At 37.6% G+C, this 24278-nt stretch overlaps 3 protein-coding genes and 1 long non-coding RNA gene across 8 annotated transcripts; 2 read left to right on the top strand and 2 right to left on the bottom strand.

The window, feature by feature from the left end:
- Nucleotides 1–1128: 1128 nt before the first annotated feature.
- Nucleotides 1129–8204, top strand: LOC103148458 (claudin domain-containing protein 1-like). 4 transcript variants are annotated; one of them, XM_007567241.2, is made up of 7 exons: nucleotides 1129–1196; nucleotides 1454–1510; nucleotides 2445–2754; nucleotides 3968–4042; nucleotides 4679–4777; nucleotides 5043–5180; nucleotides 6384–8199. In XM_007567241.2, the coding sequence occupies exons 3-7, from the start codon at nucleotides 2469–2471 to the stop codon at nucleotides 6602–6604; spliced, it is 819 nt and encodes a 272-aa protein (XP_007567303.1). In that variant the 5' UTR covers nucleotides 1129–1196; nucleotides 1454–1510; nucleotides 2445–2468; the 3' UTR covers nucleotides 6605–8199. The 4 variants fall into 4 exon arrangements, with proteins under 4 accessions (XP_007567303.1, XP_007567301.1, XP_007567304.1 ...); XM_007567239.2 differs by having other exon boundaries at nucleotides 1454–1544; XM_007567240.2 differs by having other exon boundaries at nucleotides 1165–1200; nucleotides 1454–1544; nucleotides 6384–8204.
- Nucleotides 8205–8393: 189 nt separating this feature from the next.
- LOC107838059 (uncharacterized) lies at nucleotides 8394–15607 on the bottom strand. Its single transcript, XR_001664115.1, has 2 exons — nucleotides 15571–15607; nucleotides 8394–8753 (listed from the first exon to the last, which is right to left on the bottom strand). It is a non-coding gene; the product is annotated as an uncharacterized LOC107838059 (long non-coding RNA).
- On the bottom strand, nucleotides 9741–13414 carry LOC103148456 (N-acyl-aromatic-L-amino acid amidohydrolase (carboxylate-forming) B-like). Of its 2 annotated transcripts, none has more exons than XM_016679260.1 (7): nucleotides 13319–13414; nucleotides 11387–11613; nucleotides 11105–11297; nucleotides 10729–10822; nucleotides 10542–10649; nucleotides 10285–10394; nucleotides 9741–10160 (listed from the first exon to the last, which is right to left on the bottom strand). In XM_016679260.1, the coding sequence occupies exons 2-7, from the start codon at nucleotides 11611–11613 to the stop codon at nucleotides 9966–9968; spliced, it is 927 nt and encodes a 308-aa protein (XP_016534746.1). In that variant the 5' UTR covers nucleotides 13319–13414; the 3' UTR covers nucleotides 9741–9965. The 2 variants fall into 2 exon arrangements, with proteins under 2 accessions (XP_016534746.1, XP_007567300.1); XM_007567238.2 differs by lacking the exon at nucleotides 13319–13414 and adding an exon at nucleotides 12671–12799.
- Nucleotides 15608–16530: 923 nt separating the features above from the next.
- On the top strand, nucleotides 16531–23246 carry LOC103148455 (neuromedin-K receptor). The gene is made up of 5 exons (XM_007567237.2): nucleotides 16531–17057; nucleotides 18034–18222; nucleotides 18365–18515; nucleotides 21401–21597; nucleotides 21680–23246. The coding sequence occupies exons 1-5, from the start codon at nucleotides 16675–16677 to the stop codon at nucleotides 21900–21902; spliced, it is 1143 nt and encodes a 380-aa protein (XP_007567299.1). The 5' UTR covers nucleotides 16531–16674; the 3' UTR covers nucleotides 21903–23246.
- The last annotated feature ends 1032 nt before the right edge of the window (nucleotides 23247–24278 follow it).

Genomic DNA, 24278 nt, shown 5'->3' with positions numbered 1-24278 from the left:
CATTTTAGGGCAGGCAAATGTATGGCATCAAATTTAAAGACAGGCTAGGTTAGTTTTGGTTCCTGCATTACACTCATTCTTTATTTGGGATTCTCACTTCAATGTGTTCCACATGCCACATTTTCTTTTTCTCCACCTCTTAGATTTAGAGTTTTCTCGGTGCCTGTAGTCCATCGTGGGGGATTTGTATTCTAAAAATACCCAGAACTTTCCATCTTCCACCAATAGGTTAATTTTAGTATGGTCTCTAATCATAACCTGTTTTCCACATGTGTTGTATTTGGAATAACTCTAAAATTCTGCACAAAAACAAGCTATTATTTCTTCAGACATAGTTGGCATTATTCAATTTCATCAACTAGAACAAATAACTTCTACAGCTATGCAGATTTTCTTAGTACAGGGTTTTTATTACTTTAAGAGAAGCATTGCAATTCATTCTGCCCTGGGGTTGCTCATGTTGTTTAAAGATATTGACCTAAAATCCTCCTGACCCGAACCTAGACAATCCAACTCAACTAAAAAGCCATCAATTCTAAAATTCAATCAATATTTTCATGAAAATCTGGTTTCATCCACTTTATCCTGCAGACAAATTGGAATATCTTTGTGCAGAATCTTAACTGAAAAAAGTGCTCTTTCACTCAAAGTCAAAGAGGTTTCTTCAAAATGAAGTCATTAATTTTAACCAAACAGACACTTCCTTCATAAATATAAAGCTATAGTTATCTCTTGTTCTTCCTGTAAACTTTATACAGGGACTGTTGATTTTTTTTTTTTTTTGGGACGTTCACAAAACTTTTCAAAAAGCATTTTGCTGATCTTCATTAACAATGCACCTGATTTCACACTGTATTTTGGGAAAGTAGATTTTAAAGTCAAAGATTCTGCCATATTTCTTACAAATAAGATTTTGTTTCTTTCAAAAGTTTTGTATTCATAAAAGTTTTTGAACACCTTGTAATAGATTTGAAATTGTATCTAGATACAATCTTAAATTCAAACAAAAGGGCTATAAAATTATTAAATGATTTTTACTGAATACACTCTTTGTTTAATGTCCTCTTTTACAGTACGTTTCCTAGATATCCAATACTTTTTCACTGTTCGTAACAAATGCAACAAAAAAAAAAAAAAAAAAAAAAAAAGACCAACGTAACACCGGAGCAGCATCAGGAAACTGAGAAGAAGCGGTTGTTGGTATCATGTTTTTGTTACCTATGAATTTGATAATAATGCTAATTTTTTTTTTTGTTGAATTATAATGACGGTGGCTTCTTTGTGTGACAGTGGCGACCTAGAAACCTAGCTAGGTCGCCATGTTTCTATTCTCTATGTCTGTGTAGCTGCTATCTGAAACAAGTCCATTAAATTAGCTATTGAATGTCAAAGTTCTTGTCTCCGCAGTTGCTGGTATAGAACTGTTAGCTGTTTTTTTGTCTTTGTTTTTCAGTATCCCCCATCCCAGCGTTCGGGTGATACTTAAACATGACCGAATAAAGTCTCCGAGGTTCGGACACCGACTGAAACACACCCAGCTTAAGGTGCTAACAACATACAGCTGTCAGGACGCTGAAGTTAGCTTTTAGTTCTTGAATAAACTGACTTTAAAGATTCAATATTTTAATGCGAAAATATCAGTTCGTTGACTGGTCATACTAGTAGTGAATTGCTTTAGCACTTGATGACACTATAATTGATTAACTTATTCTAATAGAGAAAATAAAATATATTTTTTTCCCTATCTACAAACAGAAGTTTTACTGGAACGCTAAACCACCCAGACTAATTTAAACTGCACTGATGACAGATTCATTAAAGTACAACTTGTAATAAATGACGTTTCTCTCCATCTCATTTCATGAAGTCCAGCTTTAAAATTACAGCTAGACTATTGAATCTTGAACAGATTCAACGAAATATATTATATGTATCTATGTAAAGAGACTGAAGCCCCTCACCCCTACCCCTCTTTTGTTTTATTTATTTGGCAGCCATATATCAAATTGAAGTATCTGTGTTCAATACCGCAAAGGACAGCTTATATTTGACACAGTACTGTAATCCAACAGCACTATGGCATTGTTGGATATCTGGCCAAAAGATATTGGGTAATCTTTTGGCCAGTTTGATTGACGCTAATTCGCTTGTATATTGTCAGTGGCTTAGATAATAACCTGATACAGTGTGATAGGGACATTGCGTAATGCTAAGGAAATAATCTAGCTGAAGTTTAACAACACAGTGTTTTGGATTTGGAAGTCGCGCGGATCGGAGGTGGTATTCCACATTCAAAATGCAGTCAGGTGTCTAATTTAAAGAGTAAAACTGATCCTTAACTTCAGAGTCGTGCTGCTGTGGCTGAAGTTGCTGAGCAACAAAATATTTATCTAGACAGTCCATTCTTTGTCAGAAACGGCATCTCTCTTCCCCTCTGCTTGCAGGCAGTCCGAGCTGTCTGTGAGACCATGGTGGACAATCGCTACGCCACGGCTTTGGTCATCGGCTCAGTCCTCAGTCTGCTGGCCACTGTCTACCTGTCTGTGGCGGTGGGGACTCAGGACTGGTTCCAGTACAACACCCCACCTATCAAACGGTGTGTCAACACCACTGCGATCAAAAATGAGTTCCTCACTGGAGACTTTGAGGAGAAGACGTACAGCAGCCACCTGTTCAAGTGGAACGGCACCTTGGGTCTGTGGTGGAGGTGCATCCAGGTTCCTCTCTGCAGCCACTGGTATTGCTGTCAGCAAGGTATTGTATCTAACCTGCACTAAAACAAGTCACATAAATGCTAAACTGCAAAGTCTATTTTTGGTTAGTTAGAAAGTGATATATTTTTTAATTTAGTTTCTAATGTTTACTTCCTCCTCCTGACCATTTATTCCTCCATTGGAATCCAGTCGTTCTCCAGTCGCTATGCGTGTGAACGACCAGGAATAATATGGCTACTAACACCTCTGAACTGCTTTTCACTTTAACCTTTTACACAAATAATTAGAAAATTAAAAGAAATGCAGCTTTTTAAAAAAAAAAAAAAAGAAAAGAAGCAGTGTTCCAACAAGATGCTTTCTTACCTGCTTTGGAAGATGGCCGAGCTAGAATCGATCTAAAAACATTAACACATGCCTGCTTCTAGATATTAACAAAAATTGACATTGATAAGTCTTTTTATTTAATTTACTGTGGAAGATAACATGTATAGTTAAATTGAACAACAAACAGATTGAAAACATAATAGGTAACAAAATGTAACTTTGTACCATGATCCGATGAAACCACACATACAATTCACTCCATGCTCTCTATGGGAGATCGTAGTGGCAGCATCTTGCTCTGGAGTTTTCGCTTCCTTTAGTGTAGAAAACCCTGGACTGTTCTATAAAAACCTGAAGGAAATACAGTTTCCAGTAATCTAGACTGTTGTGAAAAAAAATATCCTTTTCCATCCATATTAGATATTAGATCTAGACATTCTATTGTTACTATTTATTAGACCAAAAGAATTTGTTAAATTATTTGATAAGAGCATACAATTTTATAGGTTTATTTCACAGTGAAGGTGTGTTTCAGATAGTTAGACCAGTCATTGCAGATCCACATCAAAGCTTCACAGGAGTGTGATCTGAATCCTTTGTGGTGTAGTGAGTTAGAGCAGCTGTTTGTGAAGACCTTGCAAATTTGATCAAATACCCATACTGTCAATCGCTTTATATTTTCTAATAAATGAATGGAAAATGAATGTGATTGTTCAGAATGTGAACTTGAGGTGGCTGTTTATCTCGTGCATTTAGCTTTGCTTTCAATGAGGAATGTTAAGGTTCGGTGGTGGTCTGAAAGTTTGATCTTATATTGGTAATAGTGGGATGTGCCTTTTACATTGGATGAAATAAAGAAGCCAAAATAATGAATCTTTAAACAAACATGAGAAGATTATCAAGATTTTAATTAGTGTCTTAATCAACAGGTGATCTTCAGACAGGCAATGAAAGTGCCAACACAACACAGCAGAGAAATTGCACTCATCAAAGTGGATGTACAGGTAGTTTACAATATGCCACATTTTGCAGTTTGTATATTTAATCTGACTCTCAGAGCAATCACAAAACTCTCCATCTTTGCAATTTAAAACAATTTTCCTAATTCTATGGCTCATTCTCAACTTGCAGGTTATCTTGTGTGCTTTTTATCTTTAAATAATCCTTTGAGCTTGATTAAAAATGTACTAATTTCAGCTGAAGTTGGAGCACATGGCTCCACTTCGAACAATGGAGGGTTATGAAAAGTAGGTGGGCTTCTTTTACACAGTAGGGTAGACATACAGGCAAAAAAGGAGGGGCTGCCACGAGACTCTGCACCGACAAGACTAAGTGAGAAAAATTCTGGATCCCATTCCATGGACAGGTAAAAAGTAAGCAATAAATAATCTCCGGACTCCTTCCTCAGTGAGAGCTTAGGTTGAAGGACAGAACTGCATCTCAGTTTTTGGAAATGGATACCTCGGGTTTGCTTTCATCTGTTAAAAGTTTGGAGAATTTGTGTATTATTGATCTGTAAGAAATGCCTGTGCAAGTCAGGCTTTCTGTCTCATCCTGCTCTCCAGCCCTGTGTTCCAACCTGCTTTATGTGTTGATCTCGGATGCTCGGGTAGATCTTTGCCCTCTTCCCTTCACTTTAGATCCTAAGACGGAGACCCTCTGTATGAGCTTCACCCTTCCTCAGCAGTTCAGTACAAAGGTCAAACAGAACGAGAGCGAGGAGGATCTGCTCAGAACATGTGAGTGCAAATCCCAAACGGAGGCAAATTTCAAAACGTCACATATTCTTTTAATCTAAATATTTTTGTTCACCTTTCTTCCTCTCTCGAGTGACTCAGTGTGTTGAAGTTTTAATTTTATACCCAACCCTGCCTCAAAGATAAAAAAAAACAAATTTTTTTTTTTGATTTTTGTTGCAGTAGTTGATTTGTCCTCCAAACTGTTTTCAGTGGTTGGTTTAATTTGACAAACCTCTGAATGGTGAATCTTTGTCTTTTTGTTCAGATCTGTGGAGGTGCCAGTTTCTGCTGCCCCTGGTGTCTTTGTCTCTGGTGTTTCTCAGTGGTCTGGTTGGGGTCTGTGCCTGCCTGTGCCGCAGCTTCACGCCAACCCTGGTTGTGGGATTGTTCCATTTTATCGCAGGTGAGAGAAATGCGTCCCTATCCTGTTGATCCTCAGGTGTACCCTTTTGTTAAAATGCTGTATTTGTATCTTAATGTTGAGTTGAGATGGATAATTTTGTAACTCTTTCCAATCTTCTATAGCATTTAATCTAAGATATAATAAATGCAGGTTTTGTCCGTTTTTTTTTTCTTGCAATATTGGTGTTGAATGTCCACAAAGAATTACACTGAAAGTGCCACTATGTTTTCAGTTCTACTTTTTTTTTCATTAGAATTGAATCTGTTTGTTTTTTTTTGTTTTTTACATTTTTCATTCTACAGAAAAATTATCTGTCCTCTCTGCAAAATGTTATATTTCTCTATATTTTAAATTATAAGAATTGAAGAAAATTGTTTCTTTGAAATGACACCAAATTTATTTGAGTAGGCTTTTATCTATATATACTGTATTTTTTTATTTTTTATTTTTTTTATTTATTTATTTATTGTTTTTTATTTATTTATTTATTTATTTATAAAAAAAAAACACAGTTGCGATTCTAAGTGAGTTTTATTTGGCTGACCTGAGAGCAGAAACTGCTTCTTTGGTTGTAAAGGTTGCAGACGCCTGCTCTGCACTGACCAAAGCTGCTGGATCAACCAGACTGACTTTCCCTGCTGCAGGCTCGAGTATAGCAGCCGTTGTGGTTTTCTCAAATCCATCCAAAATGTGAAAATAAATTATTTGTATTGCTTACAGGACTTTGTTTATAAACCAGAACATTTAAAGAAGCAGGAAAACCAGAAAATTCTCAAACCAGCTCTGTGTAACTACTTTCTTTAGATTTTAATGTTGATTTTTTTAAATTTCTTGTAAATTGTCTGTTGAATGTGGTGGTGAGTCTTTTTGATTTTTTTTTTTACTATGATGCTGCACAGATGCTTCCTTTTTTTGCCTTTGAGTCCAAACACTTTGGAGCCTCATTGAGGGCATCGATACTTGAAGTTTTCTTTTTTTGTTGTGCTGTTATTAAGCAGTTCTTTACACTTTTCAAAGGCCATTTCTGGTAGGCGTACAACAGTGTGTTATGGTTTCATTCTTATCACTACCACAAAGCAAAGTTTCAGCTTCAGGATGTTGTTTTTACTTTAAGCCCTGTGACAAGCTGAAGATAATGATGGTAATCAACAGCATCTTTATTTCTCATCCTTCTGCTCGGCTGTTGTCTCGTCTTGTTATCAGGCCTCTGCTCTTTGGGAACCGTCTGCTGTTTTCGGATCAGCGTGGATCAGCTCAACGGCGAATACAGAAAACCGGGAGATGTCGTCGGGTCAATGGGGTGGTCTCTCTACCTGGCCCTCATCTCCTTCCCCCTGCAGATGATGGCCGCCGCTCTGTTCCTGTGGGCGGCCAGAAGTCACCGCAAACACTACACCCGCATAACCGCATATAGGGTTGCATAAAGAGACAGGGATAGTATATTTTACGATAACCAAGTAGGTCTACAACCTTTCTTCCAACAATTTGTGGTTGTAGTTCATTAAAATGTTCAGGTCGTAGCTTCTCACTTCCACTGTAGCAGTCTTGCAATGCAGAAATAGTTCAGGGTATCACAGGTTTAAGCGTCAGCTGCAGCCCATCCATACGTACTCATAAACACATTGAAACATTTCGTGTGGCTTTATATCACCTTTGCCTTTGTTTTTTTTAACCCCATTACTGAGTTGTACATCATCTTGATGTTGCATATTTTTAGCTTCTAGGTTTTTGTGGCTATATTTGTTTCTGCTGGGTTTTTTATTTTTTATTTTGCCATTTGCCTTCTTTTTGTTGCCAATGCTTTTCCAGCTGCTCACCATATTGTCCTTAACTCGGATACAACTGTGTAAACTTGCACTATCTGACTTTTAGATGTGGACTTTTATGGTCCAAATCAAGGTAGTTGTTTCTGTTACTAAAAAGAGTCTGGTGCACCTTTATTTAACTTTTTTGTCTTGTTTTTGCATCATTTTTAAATATCAAGGCTTTGCATGTCATTTGGGTTGACCTTTCCATCATCTGTGGTGTTTTTTATTTTTTTTTTATTTTGGTCTGTGGTAAAATGACTAAATGTCATAAAATGCCACAGTCTAAAAGTGGAACCACTCACCTTCTGCTGTCATTGATATTGATGAATCTTGTGTGTACTGATGCAGCGTAATTACCAATTTTATTGTGTTGTTTTTGTAACAAGCTGAATCTATTAAATGCGTTCAGGAAATTCAGTTACTACTACTGCCGTTTAAATGTTAAAAGCTGTCTAAACAGTTGCTTTCTCAGTTGTTAAATGTTGGTTTTATTGGAGTTTGTCGAATTTTGCAGTTTATCTTCACAGTTTGCCTGGCCATAAACTCAGAAAAGGACACATCCTTGATGTAAGACCCCTTGCAAAAGTATCTACACCCTTGAGTTTGCACATTCAGCCTCCTTACAATCACAGAACTCACTATTTTTGGACAAACACCAGTGCATAAATGGAAAGCTAAAAGTAAATTGATACAATATTTTTACATAAGCACCTCAGCTTTCTGGTCGGTGCTGCAATTCTTTTGGGGGTATCTCTGTTCCAGCCTTAAAAATCTACAAAGTTTTGCCAATTCTCTTTTTGGAAAACGCCAAGCTCTGATTGGATACATCTAGGAAGAGCCATTTTTGTCTTTTCTTTAGTTTTGAACTTTGACTAGTCCATTTCCATTCAGTTTTGTTCCTGGCCATATGTTTAGGCTGGTTGTCATGCTGGAAGTTGTAGCTCTGCTCCAATTTAAAATCTTTTGCAGCCTCTCACGGGATTTCACCCAGAAAGGCCTTGTATTTAATTCAATACATCTTAGCTCTTGACTGGGAGTTTGTGATTGTAACCTGACAAAATGTGAAAGTTTTGGGGGTAATAATACTTTTGCAATACAAAGTAGCAGAGTGAACAACTCCAGTAATTGTTTTATTTGGCTCATTATTTCACTGATTTGCACAGTGACCAGATTCTGATTTCTTCAACCAACATGTTTTTTTTTTTGTTTTTTTTTTTGTTTTGTTTGTTTTTTCAGAAATAAATTTGCCTTCATCAGGGAAAGAAAAAAAAAAGACTAGCATTGACTCAAAACATGTCCATTTGTATTTTTGGAGAAAGAAAGTGTTTAGAAAACAGCACAATTTCAAAACTGAAAGCAATACTTAATATTTTTATACCATGTGAGGACAATTTATGTTATTCCCTTTAAAGTTCTTTACAACTTTAAAGGGAAGGGAATCACTATAGGAAAAATAAGAAAATAGGCTTCAGTTCCCCAGCTGAATCTTTTCTCGTTTTCCATCTGATGATTTATTTGTTCTGTTACAGAGTGAAGGACATAAATCAGGGTAATTGTTGCCAAGTTGTCGCCCCAGTCATGCCCTGTGTCTACCATGAGGGGGCAGAGTTAGGATCTGGCTTTTATTCAATTGGTCAGGTAAGATTTGAAAAAGAGTCCAGGACATGAAATTATCTGATAATCTGATTATATTCACTTTTGAGCACATTAGCACAGAATCCTCATGCTTTTGGGGTTTTTTTACAAGATAATTTGAGAAAAAAAACTAAAAACTAAATTAAAATGCGCAAAATATCTGTATGAAACATTTTGTTGATAATTCACATTGATCACAGGTGTTTTAACTATGTTACATTTTCAAATAAGCAAGAATTTGTCATTTCACTCTGGTGTCAGAAAATAAATTGTGACTTTGTTTTGAACTGACATCTTTAACTGAAGCGTTTCCTGTCAGTATGTCGAGTTATACGTATTGAGACTTCTTGAAAACTTTTTCATCTTCTGAAACGTAATACTGTATTGTTGCTATGTGAAATAAATTTGACAATTGGTTACTTTTATTGGAATTTTGTCGATTTTCATTAGCTTAAAATTTGAATGCAGAGATGGTGCTTTACTTTTTGCAAATGGAAAATATCTGAATAAATTTGGATAACTTTACATTTCTGTGCAGATGTGCTTCCTTTCTGACCATTTAGAGCAGAATACTACTACTAAAACTCCATGCGTTACAATAAAGCACATTGTAGGACTTACGACTTAATATATACATTAATGCACTTTCCACGACTTAAAGTAAATTAATTCATGGAATGTGCATTAATGTAGATATTTTTCTTTTATGTGTCAAGACAATTTTCACATGCTTCTAAGAAGATCATCAGAAATACACAAGTAATGCTTCCATTTATTTTGTTTGGGCACAACTGATGATAATGTAATATTGAAAGAGTGATGGAAAAAAAAAAGGTTCAGATTCTGTTTTACAAGCAGGGATTTTTCTGTCATTCCATAATTAATATTGGCCAATAATCATTTTTTGTTATTCCAATAAATACTAGGAAAAATAATGAAATGTACGTTACATTGCTTACCCCTAAAGGCAGCTCAGGATACCTGCTCCTGTCATGACAAATGGTGGCTTGACAAAATACAGATTCAGGGGCGCTGAATATAAGTCACACTAGCTAGATTTTTAATTAAAGTAGAAATTTTAATATCCATGCATTATTTTCTTTCCATTTTATAATTATGCTCTTCTTTGTACAAGTCTATCATGTAAGACCAGAATAAAAAAAACCTGAAATTTATCACAAGATAAAATGAGAAAAGATTTAAAGGCTATAAATATTTTTAGTTTTGCAAGGCACTGTATCAGGTGTTACAGATAAACTCAAATTCCTGACTTCCATCTTTTGCTCCATTGTGTTTTTTTTTCTTAAGGTGATTGAAGCACTCGTGTTATCTTTGTCTTCCCTCAGTCGTTTTTCACGCTTATGGGTGGAAAGCTGTACGTTTTTCTCTGAGCTAAATGGAAAGCAATCTTCTTCTCGTAGTAGGCGCATTCATTCACAAAGAAAGGGTAGAGGTCTTCTCCCTCGTACTTCAAAATATCCCCAGAAAACGTCTGGAAGATGGGATCCCCTGATCGCAGAAGCTTAAAGTCGTTATCCTAAAAGAAAAAAAAAAGAGAAAATTATACATGCATGTTTTCACTTCACTGGTTTTCTAAAGAGCCTCAGTTTTTCATTAAGTTCAAAGGTAAATTGTTGGATTTAAAAGCCTCAAAAGTTCACCTGTAGGTTTTGGTGGATGACAGCAGTGGCTTTACCAGCCGAGTCTCGTGGGTAGTCAACACTTTTAACAAAAGTGTATGCTTCCACTGTGCCGCCCTCAAAACTGTGCCCTGTTGGCAGAGGAAAGTAAATCACTGAGTAATGTGTCTAATTAATATAACACAATCAAAAATAAGAGCAGGATTTAGGACTTTTGTTATGCAGAGATTATTTGCTCAACTAAAAACAGAAAGAAAGCAACCTGCATTGCTTCCTACCAGAACTGAATTTCTGAAGCCACTGTAATGTGAGATCCAATGCTTCTTTCACCACGTTGAAGATATCAGCTCTGAGCACACCGTTGGGTTGCGGGCCGACTTCTATCGCTGCAACAAAGCAATGTTTGTCTCAGAAATCCAGCTTAATGAAGATAATCTTTCACATAATGAATATTGACATAGTTACCAAAGCCATGTTTGCCCACTGACTCCAGGGAATAAGCTTTGGAGCTGGGAATGTCCAGCTGTATCGCTCTCACAGGCACAGAGCTCAAGTTATTCTGAAAAATTGATATTTATAGATTAAAAACCTAACATACATCCTGCAGTGGCTCTAAAAACTATCTTCTATGATTTTAGTATAATATAATGAGTCAATAACTAGCCTTAAAATATAAAATCTTGTGGATTACAGACAGGATCGCCTATTTTTTTTTCTTCTTCATGTATTAGTTATGGCCACCATTTAGGGTTAGGGTTACAATAGACACGCGGTCTGTTGTATTCTTACCATTTCGATTAGGACGCTGTGTGTGTGTGTGTGTGTGTGTCTGAGTTCATACCTCTATGTACTTGTAAATGTGCAGAGTGATCCAATCTATGGAGTAGAAGATTAAGCACAGGCCCATGTTGGAAGTGGTGTTGTGCAGGTCTATGAGCAGGTCAACAGCCTCTGCGCTTCCTTTGGGCCCCAGCTGAGCGTTCAGTTCCTGGGCTCGCCTCACCTCATACAGGGTTGACTCTGTTATGGGGGAACTTGGAGCAGCGTAGCGATTTAAGCAGTGGACACAACACAGACTTCTCAAATTTGCAGCGCACAGGACTCACGTGGACAGCTGGCTTACCTCAGCAAGACATCTGTGAAGCAGCGGTTCAGATCCATCTCTGTGTATCGTCTGCCAGCAGCCACGGCTCTTGGATTGGTCTCGACAGTGGTTACAGAAACAGACCCCGCTTTCTCCATCTTCTGTTTCTGCATTTCCCTCACAATGTACACCCCAGTCAACTCATTCCCGTGGGTTCCACCGCAAATGGCGACATTGTGTATTGGTGGGACAGAGGTGCGCTCCATCTGTTGGGCCCAATACAATAATGGTGATGTTAGTTAGGTGTTGGCAGGCATGGAGTCCTTCCAGAAATGGGGCTGGGAAGAGCTAAAGTTTAGCTGGATGACGGTGAGTTAATGATTTGACTAAATAAATGACACAAAAACCTTTAAGTAAACTCAGCAAACATGATCTGCAAGTTTCCAAACAGAAAAGGTCATTCATTAACAAACGGGGCCCAGTATGTTCAACAGTTGATTTTCAAGTGCAACTTTTAATAGACGCTGCCATTTATCCTTTCCTTCCATGTTGGTGTTGGTATAATGAGATACATTGAACACTGTGGAAGTTCAGGAATTGGAAGTGGTACGAATCCACTTGCAAGGCACTGTAGTGCAGTTCAGTCCCAATGCATAGCTGAGGACATTTATCTGTCAGCATTCCCAGCAGTTACTTCAAAGTATCGTGAAGCAACCATCTCTGCCTTGCTTTTCTGCAATCTGACTGAGCAAAAACTCGTTATCATTTTACTTTTGCCTTTTCCTTTTTTTTTTTTAAGTTTTGTAAACTCCCATTTTTAGGGGAATTTTTAAGTTGTTAGGTTTAAGTTTGAGAGTTTTGCTCACAGTCTGAGAGTCATCAATGAAAACTGCAGGCGTTCAGAAAGACTTCCGAGAAGGGGGTTGGGTGTAAGTGACTAATACAACTATTAAACTTTAAAAGTGCTTATATACTTAAAAAAAATCTCAGCTGTTAATCTTGCCTTTCTAGACAGCTGTTGAACATGTTTCCACTTTCCCACCTTTTGCTAAAGTATTTAAAGGATAATTGTGTAGTCGTCAGGACGCCCAGGTCCTGACGCCCAGGTCGTCAGGGCGTCAGGACCTGACGACCGTTGGTCCAGATGCCAACGGTCTGTTGGCATCTGGACCGTCTCCTCTGAATGAGCACAAATGTATATGCATAGCAGAATGCTTCTGTCATCTAATGAAGGCTTTCACTGAAGCAAAGTGTTGTTTTTCCTGTCTCAAAATGGCCAACAGTAAACATAAACAGGATAAATATTAAGACTGCATGGCTTACCTGAGAGTTTTCAGCCCTGTCAGCTATTCACTAAACTACAGCAACCTTTGAACTTTGAATCGGCGGCACAAGCAGAGCTGAAAACAAACCACACCGCCTGCATGACTGCCTCTAAACGCTCGCATGGTGCTCCAATTGTAAGCTAGCAACACCACTTCTTGTGTTGTGTCTTCCTCATTCCCTTGGCCCTCCTCTTTATTTTCAAACAGCTCAAGTTTCATACGGCAGAACATTTTGTGATGTAACAGAAACTCGCCCTCTTTTTATTTTTCCTGCCAGACCAGCAGGAGTCGCTCTCAGTGTAACTTTGAGACACCGCAACGACAAAAGCAAAGCAGCAGAGTTGTAGTAGTTTGGGATTTATTTTCTAAACTGCTCTTACATCAACCACCATCACTTATTGCATTACCTGACAAGAAGTTAATTGTGTTCCTATGTTATTTTTCTGTACTCTGTGGTAGCAAACTCTATTGAACAATATTTACACAGGAGTCCAACTAATATATATAATTTAAAATGCACTTAAGCATTAACATGCTTCAAGACCACAATCAGAATTTCCATATTTTTACATCTTCTTGCTACTTCAGATTAATTAAATTATTATTTTTTTTAAATGTCTTAAAACTCCTTAACAAGGTGCTTTACCTCACAACTCTCAGATGTCTCTGTTCATTACAACCTCTTCTGTCTTCTGTACTAAGCCTTCTCCCAGGAGAAACAAGTCCAACTCTTTTTATAGATGTGTAATCCTGCTGGGGACATCCCCTGATGGGAAGCTGCTTTCTCTCTCTTTGTTTTTCTTCCTCGCTCATTTACTTCAGCAGAATCTGTTTTGATTCAAATAAAAACAACAAAAAGCCATTTTCCCAACCAATAATGTGAACAACAAAAATGAAGTGAAACAATGAGATAAAGCAGAAGAAGTTTTTTTTTTTTTTTATGATCTTAATTTTTTTTGGTAGAATTTATACTTCCTTTTAATATCTATTTATACCTCTTGAACTTTTTCACGTTTTGTAATGCTGCAGCCACAACCATTAATGACTAAAGCATAATAAATAGTGACTTACAAGTATACTCACTTAAACTTTTTTTTATATTGTTTCAAATCTCAGACACAAAGCTCTTTGTATTTTACTGCGGTTTCCTGTGACAGACACGTCTAAATAATAAAAAATGTTCAGAACCTCATCAAATATTGCTTTTTTGCTAGCGTTTGTGAACAAATGTGAGCATTTTGTTTTTTATGTTACAGTCATATTCGGTAAATTAGAGTAAGGGTTCCAGTGAAGCTTGTCTGTCAGATTCAAAGTACCTTTAAGCAGATATGAAACATATTTTTCACTAGTCCCACCTAAAAAGGTTTTATTTTTTTTACTGGTCTGATGCAATATATCATTCAGAAATAAAAGCTTTAAAACTTCAGTCTGTGTGTAATTTGTCTACATAATGTGTTTTACTTGTGAGCTGAGTTAAAGAAATGCATGAACTTTTCATTAAAATCCTAACTTATTGAATGTGACTTGCTCTTTAAGAGTTAATTTCACACACAAATCAAACCCAGAGCACAACAGCCCACCCTGTGCCTCGCTGTTATCCACCTTTGATTAAATTATACCTGAATTATTCACATATAAGCCAAGGAGAATCATTTTAGGTGAGGCTAATGATCCGATCATCTGTTACTTGGCAGACAGTGACCTTTTTAATATGGAGGACAGGGCATGTTTGGATGCGGCTCGAACAGTGACATTTGAGACAGGGAGTGGTCTAAGCAAAGTGGCCTCTGCGTAATGAGACCATGCTGGGAGGAAAACACTCTCTGACCTTCTTGTGGTCTTTTCACAGTGGGCACAGCTTGTGTGATTTATGTTCCTAGCAGTAAATAAGTGGCTGATAAAAGGTGATTTCAGCTTTTAGAAAAAGGAAAGACTGTGAAACCCGGATCTGACAGGAGATGGACCGACAATGGAGGTTCATTAAAACAAGCTCAGTGGGTAAAAACTTCACTAATTGGCCGTTTGAAACATCAGAAAACCAACAGAATAATCTGTGTGACAGACACTAAATAGGATCATAAAGTGCTCAACAAAAGATAAAATTACTTAAAATACGATTAAATTAAAATTTGATTAAAAATACTTCACATATCACCTCTTGTGATGTGTTGATTAATTGGTTAATTTTAAGATGCTTTCCAGCGAAAGAACATGAGAGGTAAGGGCAGGTTTGATGTAAAATCCCCAACATCTGCAGACTGTGCAGGTGATTAAAACACCTTGTGGTCCCCGGGGCCGTGGGACTCTGCAGGCTGCGTGACAAAGACGCAACAGTAAAGGCGTTCACATTCATTCTGTCATCTCTCTGATGCTTTTCAGTTTTTTCTGTCTGCATTATGATATTCTTTATTATAGTTTTTGTATCTTTGTTCTGTGTGTGTTTTTGTGGTGCTTTGTGATCTCCAGACATAGTTTATTCTTTCACTGTGCTAGTTTGGTTTTGTGTTTGTTTGCACCGTCACTTTTCAGATGAATCTATCTGTTTCTGATGTTTCTGCTTCCAATGTTCACTAATATTCAATAATAAACCTCAGAGGCCTTCACATAACAGTTGGAGTTATTGATATCATATTGTAAGTCCATCTGTTATATGATAACAGATGGACTAGTTAAGTGACTCCTGTAGTAACTAGTTGCCTATCAGAATACATGGGTGTTACTGTTGTAAATTTATGTCATTTGAAGTAATTGTGCACTAATTTGGGATTTTTCCTTATTTTTATTATACAACAGCAACAATAAATGTCACTAAGTTGAGAAAAAGGCACAAGAGTTCACATTGTGCATGGTAATCCTCACTCATGTGACTGACGCTTGAACTTAATCTTCTGTTTATACAAACCTCCAGCGAGGATTTTAGACGCACTAAGATGAGGAGAGCTCTCCACCTGAATTGCATGAATTGTTCATGTCAGCCTGACCTTCTGATTCTCTTTATGCACTTTCATTATAAGCAACTACTTAAAAGTGTTCGCATGTTTACATTGTTGGTGTAAAGATGGATCTTTATGATATCCTTTCAGTCTACATTTTTCTAATGAGAATACTCAATAATTTGTAAATATAAGTTTTGTGTCAAATAATTAAATTGAAGTTTTAATGAATCAGCAGTTTTAATCCAAGCAAACAGATTATCAGCACAGTAACACACCTTATCTGTTGTCATGGCAAAATGTGAATCGCAGAAATCACATTGTGGATGTTTTTATGTATAAATTAGATTAGAGCGCTACATGGCTCAGTAGAGCAGTTGCACCATGCATAGGTTTCAGTTCACAACACAGTAGCCCTTGGTTTGATCATTTGTTGCACGTCTTCAAAATGTTCTCCTTGCCGTCCCTCCTGTGCAACTACTAAATAAAAGCCACCAGTGCCACGAAAACCTCTTTTAAAAAATAGTTTCTCTTTTAAAAGAAACATTCCAAGACAGAATAAACCAAGGATTTTCATCATGTGCTCCATGTGCCAAAAGGCCCCCCTCTACAGTGAGATTATGATTATATAACCAGCATTCATAAAACCCCACATATCTGAGCTTTGCCAAAGGATTAACAGTATCACATCCAGAGCAACCCCTAACACCTCAGATGCCTTCAGTACAGGGAATAATCGTTTTATAACCCTGGAATGAAAGCTTGCCAGCTTTTCTTTTGAAAAGAGAAACTATCAGTGAGTCACCTCTGAGACATAAACGATCTGTGTTTGGACAATGAAAACATAATGACTGGAGGATTTATTCTTAGGACTGTGTGAGGGGGCTAAGGGAGGGGAGCAATTTATGATGCGTTTCCCTCAGGTCCCACCTAAGCCCCTTTTAACTCACAACGCGTGGGGTACGCCCACTCCATTTCTGCCGCGCTGCTCTCCAAGCATCAGGACCACTCTCTCCTTCCCATCAGAGTCATTTCGGAGCAGGAGATCCCTCTGAGGACCCTCGGGGGAATGGCCCCTGAACGGGATGGCTCCAACACCACCACCACGGCCACCAGCAGAGTCTTGGCCAACCAGTTCGCGCAGCCCGCGTGGCGCATCGCGCTCTGGTCCGTGGCATACGTCACGGTGCTGGCAGTGGCCGTCTTCGGCAATTTGATCGTAATTTGGATCATTCTTGCTCACAAGCGGATGAGGACTGTCACCAACTATTTCGTACTGAACCTGGCTTTCTCTGACTTCTCCATGGCTGCCTTCAACACCCTCATCAACTTCATCTACGCGGCCCACGGTGACTGGTACTTTGGAGACGTCTACTGCAGGTTTCACAACTTCTTCCCGGTCACGGCTGTGTTTGCCAGCATCTACTCCATGGCCGCGATTGCCTTAGACAGGTGGGACAACACAAGACAATTCACAGTGTGCTTTATCCGTAGTTGATTGGACTGTGCATGTGATAACTCTGATCAAATAAAAAACGTTTTCTTTCAGCATATTTCATCGTAGGTCACATCAATTAACGTCTTGACAGTAATAAATCACAATCTGCCTATTCTTTCCACAACTTAGTAGAGAAAGAAGTACATCTTGTCATTTCTGTGTTTTATGTTTAGATTTGTACATTTATTCTTACGAACTAAACCAAGAAACCAAAAATTTTGTACATCAAGAAAAAATAATTTTAACTCCGATTTCTGTGAAAGTGTCTCAAACTCAGTCAGTTTGGACCAAGTTAACATCAGTTTTCTTTAGATTTAGTTTATGAGTTATTGGGGAATAACTATGTTGTTTGTGCATTTTAGTAATTGGTGATGGTAATGTTCCAAGTCATTCTGACCTGAAAAGGATGTTTTCATACGATCCTATCATTTCCTATAAATAACATTGGTAAATATTGGTTGTTTCAGTATTTCCAGGCCCTTGTTATCAATGCAGATGATTATTTTCCCTCTATCCTTCCAGTTTTAATCATTAGCCTTATCATAAGTTACAGGCAATCCCTTGCCTAGTTTTAATAGTCTCAGCATTCTTGTTGGATATTTTCTTTGCATGATTAATGCCAATAATTTTAGAGTTCTGAAATCAGCTAACATCTTTTCTATAAACACAGGATAAGTCTCTAGTTCGTCAAGAAATCAAAAACTAATCACTGCACCATTTCAAGGTAAATATCTGAAACATCAACGCCCATGTGAAAGTAGTCCAAAGGTAAACTCTTACCTGTTTGCGTTGCTAAATTCAGGTGGCAACGTTATTTTGGACAGGCAGTGGAGGACAACCTATGTTCAGGTTTCAGAAAGTCCACTTTTAGAAGTGTTGTGCTCACTTTTGACCACAGTTCTCTTGTGTATTGTGATGTCCAACAAACAGATACATGGCCATCATCCATCCTCTGAAGCCTCGTCTGTCTGCTAAAGTCACACTAGGAGTTATCTTCTGCATCTGGACCCTCGCCGTGGCTCTTGCCTTCCCTCTCTGCTACTTCTCCACCACCAGAACTCTACCAGGGAGGACCTTCTGCTACGTGGCCTGGCCCCGCATGGTGGACGACCCCTTCATGTGAGGTCACACTCACGGCAATCATCATTATTAGAATTGCTAGGAGACTGTCAGTTTTAGCAGATCTGTCCTTCTCCCTTTTGACATGTTGTCCGTCACGTGCTCTGGGGCGTCTTGGTAATGTTTGTCTTCATTTGTCCAGGTATCACATCATAGTTACTGTCCTGGTTTATGTGCTGCCGTTAGCTGTGATGGGCATCACTTACACCGTAATTGGAGTGTCGCTGTGGGGAAGTGAGATCCCAGGAGACTCATCTGAAAACTATCATGCACAACTCCGGGCTAAAAGGAAGGTAATTTGAATATCTATCAACATAACTTTTTATAATCCTATGTTGTTGTTGTTTCTTTGGCTTGTCTTGTATTGTAAACACTGAAACCATGTGGAAATCAAATATTTGATCAGAAATCAATGAGGATAGAAAAACATCTAATTATGGCTTGCACCTGTAGTTATGCACCTTTAAATTCATGTTTTGAATTGTTTTTGTTGATGTGTTACCTTAACTAACAAATACACAGGGGGATTATGAGTGGGAACTTGAAGTCCACAGGACGGCATCTGCACACTAAATCTTAAGTCAGGGCTCAGGACAAATACAAGGGGCAACTCGTAGCATCCATAGTCAATTACCCAACAGTGGAAATCGTAAAAAAAACAGGGCTTCCTGTGAAACATCTCTACTCCTGGGGATACACACACACATTTAACTGTTGGCAGTTTGAAATGTAAAATTGATTTCTCACACTGTGAAAAAACAAAGAAACAAAATCCCCCGTTGATAAACAAATGTACCAAATGTTGTTGTGTAATTCTGAAGGCTGCATTGTAAGACAAATGATTAAATGTCGTTTGTCATCATCTGTCACTGAATAGTGCTGAAGCTTCTCTGTAGGCTGCACAAGGATTAGGGACGTCACAGCTGGGATGATGGGAATCTATCGAGACAGCTCAGGGATTATTCCCACCAGTGAATTTCTTTGATGAACTTTAAAAATACAGCAAGGATATAATCTGGTTCTCATTCAACAGATGTTATAAGACGCATCATAAAAATAGAAGGGATGAAAACAGTTTATTTTTTTATGTTCCATCTATTTTTTTTTAAAGTTGTTGGTAGTTTATTGAGAACCTAAGTAAACTTAAAAATAAAATTCAGATTGAGCATGATAAAGAGGGAGGTGGATGTTATTGTACCTTTGGAAATAAATATTGGAGAATTAAAAGGTGGCTATACTCTTAAATGTAAAATAAATAATGCACGGAGACGTAATTCCTGCTGCTAGGCCATAGACGAGCCGGAGATTTATTACACTACCACGGATTCCTCATTACAGTTTCATCAGTTCAATACTCAAAAATCTTCCAAAGTCTCAACAAAAAATCTCCCCATATTCTTAACATCACCCTTTTTTATACACTTTCATCTTCACTGATGTGAGTTTGGAAAGTTTCAACCAATGGCGTTGCTACCCTTGATTTGCGTAAAGATTCTGCTGTGCCTTATACTAAGTGTGTGTTGGACGACCTTTAAAAATATTTGAGACCCCATGAACTCAACATCTGCTCCATTTCAGAATTGCTGAATAGGACAATTTATCTCAAATTGTTGTTCTTATCTGTCAACAACCTTGCTTTCCAAGTCATTTTTTTGGTTCCATTTGCGCTTTGCACGCAAATGGAAGGAAAGGAGTCGGGTCAGTTTGACCTAGAGAGCTGCCAAAATCCTTTCGCAAAAACAACTCCTTAAATAGTATTTCTGCTTACATAATCACAATCAGAGTCTCCAATTTTTAGTTGGTCTGAGCTGAACAATATAAGAGATTTAATGTCAAGAACATCAGCATCAGGTAAAATGCAAACATTCAAAGTCATAATCCAGGATGCATCTCCTGCCTCACTGCATTGTTCTCTATCAATCCGGCCTCTCCTCATTCCAGCTGGGGGCCACCAGGGGCCGATGCGTCATTGCCGACCTTTCTCTGTACTCTGATGGCAACCTTTCTCCAATTGACAATGGAAAAGTTTAATGAAAACTTAGCGATCGGTCAACACTCTCAAAACTTAGCATAGTTTAGTATTTGTAATTCTCCACCAACTTCTGCACAGTTTTTGAAAACCTGATATGAACTCCATGGTGCATTACAGTCGAGCCGTTCACTGGAACATTAATACTGAATCAAATCCAGAGTGATTTAAATTGATTTGATTATTATTATTATTATTATTATTATTATTATTAAGTGTCAACAAAGGGATTTGTGGAGCATTTTGTTTTTAACATAGGGTTAAAAGACAGGTAATCACTGTCAAACAGATTGACTTTTTCCATTTAAATAATTACAATTTAACACAGAAAACCACTTTAGAAGTGCCAGGTCTTGATAAATTCTGCCATTTATAAAATTCAAAAGCAGTAAATTCAACTAAAAATACCAGTTTATGGTTCAGTAGGTGATGGCTTGATGGAAACATCAGCAACCTCAAAATATCAAAACTGGCTTTAAACCTTTTTAAACTTTGTTATGAATACCCCCGTTACAATTTCTAGAACAATTGTGGCAATTTGTTCACTTTCTCAGTGGCAGCTAAGTAACAAGAATATTTTTTTTCTGCTACTAAATTTTTCTTTTTCATTTTTTTTTTTTTTTAGATTTTTTCAAAACCACATTTTAAATGCCAACATCCACCTGACGCATTGATATGTATCTGAAGGCATTGATTGTTTTAAAAGTTATTGCTGTGGATTTATCTGGGTAAAATCTAGTTAGTTGAATCTAATTGGTTTAGTTGGTCAATAATTTCTCGCTACTTTAGTCTTCAGTAAGTTTCGCTGGAGTCTCTAAGTCCGTCATGACTTCAGCCTGCAACTATGAGCAGATATCTCAAAAATATGTACCACAGTAATGTATAACAGAGTGAGGGTGACAGCAAGCACAAGAACTAGAGTCAGAAAAATAATCTGAGTTTATATTGATGCTCATATATGTGAATTTCTAATCTTCATCACCTTCAAAGCCCTCCATAATCTGGTCACCTCACATCTCTCTGACCTGTTCCATCTTTCAAGCCTTTTTCTTTTTGTTTGTTTTTCTTTTTTTTTTAAATAAAAAATATATCTGCTGGGTTAAAGAACACCTTCTATAATTTTCTGCCTTTTTCTGCTTCTTTATTGAGGTGGTGAAAATGATGATCATTGTGGTGGTGACGTTTGCCCTCTGCTGGTTGCCGTATCATCTCTACTTCATAGCAACCGGTCTCGATAAGCGTCTGATCAAGTGGAAGTACATTCAGCAGATTTACCTGTCAGTGCTGTGGCTGGCCATGAGCTCCACCATGTATAATCCCATCATCTACTGCTGCCTCAACAGCAGGTTGGTATAAAAAATATATACACTCAAAGGTACATCTAACCATCTTACAAGCACATTGAGCCAATGCTTGTTTTTACTGCAGATTCAGGGCTGGCTTCAAGCAGGTCTTCCGCTGCTGTCCCTTCATCCGGATGTCCAGCTACGACGAGCTGGAGCTCCAAAGCACCAGACTTCGGCCGTGTCACCAGAGCAGCATGTGTACCCTGTCACGAGTCGACACCAGCATCCTGAGCAAAAGCAAGAGTATTTGTTCCCGAGGAAACAGGTCAAAGGGAAACTCTGAGCAGAATAATAAAGACAGCTAGACTTCATGGAACTCTCTCTCTCATTTCCTGCTCAGAATATTATGTTTACAGTGTTTTATGTATATAAGTGTTTGGTATTTTGACAACTTGTGTTATTATTATTATTTTTTTTACTTCTTGCATATCTTTCCAGACAATTAAGACTAGATTACAAGTAGATTAAGGCTGGAAAATAGTCAGTAGGATTTTGTTGCACTTATAGTGAGGAAATCTCAAAGCAAAGTTTTCAGCAGAACCATAGGTTTGACCCCCAAATCTTAAATATGGAGAAGTAGTTACTCCACCTCATCCATTGTCCAGACGCCTTTGCTGTGAGACACACTTCCTCTGAAAACAGGAAAGTTGCACTGTTAGTGCTTTGGTTTTGCACTGATGACACACATGGGGGTTGGCAATAGACCGTCTGAGATAGCAACTTGCTAAAAGATTGACACTAATGCTGGTGTTGACAGCAAACAGAACTATATTATAATAGGTTTGTGGAACCAGTGTAAAATAAAACTCCCAAGAAGACTGGTGGTTTTGAGGATAAAGACAGAAATAATAGACAGCTCATCTTAACCACAACTCAAAGAGTCTTTGGCATCTGTTTAAAAATCTATTTTTGATTTCAAAATAAGCACTTAAAAGGTTTTCTTTAAATTTTACCCAAATTAAAATTTTGTACACACTGAAGTTGAAGGGAAACTTACAAAAACCTAAGTATTAATGAGTCTAAACCTGGAAGGTGGATGAAGCTGATGGAGGAAGTAAGCAAAACAGACAAATTATGAATTTTATAGACGGTATCCTGTTCAGGTAGACTCCTTTTACGTGTTTTTTTCTTTTCTTTATCTTTGGAGAGGTACTGGTCTTATTTCCCCTGAGAAAAAAACTCATTGGCTTAATGAGAATTATTTTGAAATCTGCCAGGAGTATGAATAATTTTAGGCTCAACTGTATCATGTTTAGTAACACGCAGGAGTACATTTTTCACCTGCGACAACATACCAGGTGTTACTTTTACATAAATTAACAAACATTTTTGAATGATACGTAACATATTTTCACGGATTTTCATTTATTTTCGGATAAATATATATATTTTTTGCACCTGCGGTCCATTTTTTGCTGCTTGATGTCCGGTCTAATAGTTTTTATTCTTCTCAGTGAAATGTGTTGTGGAATAAAAGAAAAACTGTATTTGCTGCAAAACGCTTCAAAATTCCTAGTTCCATGTCAGTGAAAGGGAAATGTTAGTGCACTGGCGTTTCATTAAGACGTAATATTTTGTATATATGTGCTTTCCTGCGATGCACTTAAAGACAAGAGTTTCTACATGTGTAGTAAAGCCTGTTAATGGTTTGTAGAATGATTTTATTTCTGTTTGAGGTATATTTCTTTACGTGTTAGACATCAGTGGTTGTTAAACCCTAAGAAAGAGCTTTGTTAATACTTTGTTAAACTGTTCCAGTGGTCTGTTAGGTCTCAGTTTCTTTGCACCATATCACACAGCTAAAATGTTCTTGAGGTGGTTTCATAGAGATGACTCTGAGTTCACTGTTCTCTAACAGCCTCCAGAAAAGTATTATATGAGGTGAAAACGTTTCAGATTTACTGGTCTTTGGAAAATGAAACAAATAAAGCAACACTTTAGTCTGTGGAATATTTACCTTAGTTTCCAACCAAATCACAACAGATGTAGCTCACTGAGTATTTTATTACATTTGAACAATTTTACACATCATACACTCTGATGCAAACAAGACATATTTAAATCATACAAGATGTGAAATTTCACAACGTAGGAAGGGGCCAGGTCATCAGATTGTGATCACAGTTGTAAAACATTCATGTTGGGGAAGTTTATAGATTTATGATTACTTGACAGACTGAAATCCTACAAAAGTCACTTCATGACATGCATTAGGAGGAAAGAGCATATTTCACTCAGCCAGCGTATTTCTGGCTGAGTGCTTATTTGTTCAAAAGATACGTCAAAAACAAAGTTACAGACGGAAGCACAGAAAGTAATGACAGGGTGGAGATCTCAGCTGCAGACCTGTGGAGAACAGCAGAGTGAGATGAAAGATTTATTATTTTGATTTTATTTCTGTTTTCATAGTGACTAGTTCTCATGGGTTGACAGACTCAACTGTTTCCTTACTTTTTGAAGGATTTGAGATAGATTTGCACCTACACTGGATTTTTTTTTTTTACTAAGATTAAAAAGACACATTAAGTTTTTGACTTTTGAAATTAATGGGTTCACTCTACAACGATGGGATACCTTGTGTTGCTCTATCACATTAAATCCCAGTAAAACACACTGAAGCAGAAAAACATTTTAAGGTAGTGTTTGTTATGCAGGAGTCTAGCTATGCTTACTTTACAACC

This window comes from Poecilia formosa, unplaced genomic scaffold (genome assembly GCF_000485575.1).
Source record: "Poecilia formosa unplaced genomic scaffold, Poecilia_formosa-5.1.2 Scaffold206, whole genome shotgun sequence".
Taxonomy (NCBI): Eukaryota; Metazoa; Chordata; class Actinopteri; order Cyprinodontiformes; family Poeciliidae; genus Poecilia; species Poecilia formosa.
The sequence above is the reverse complement of the archived record's forward strand: the minus strand, read 5'-3'. Positions and strand labels throughout refer to the sequence as shown.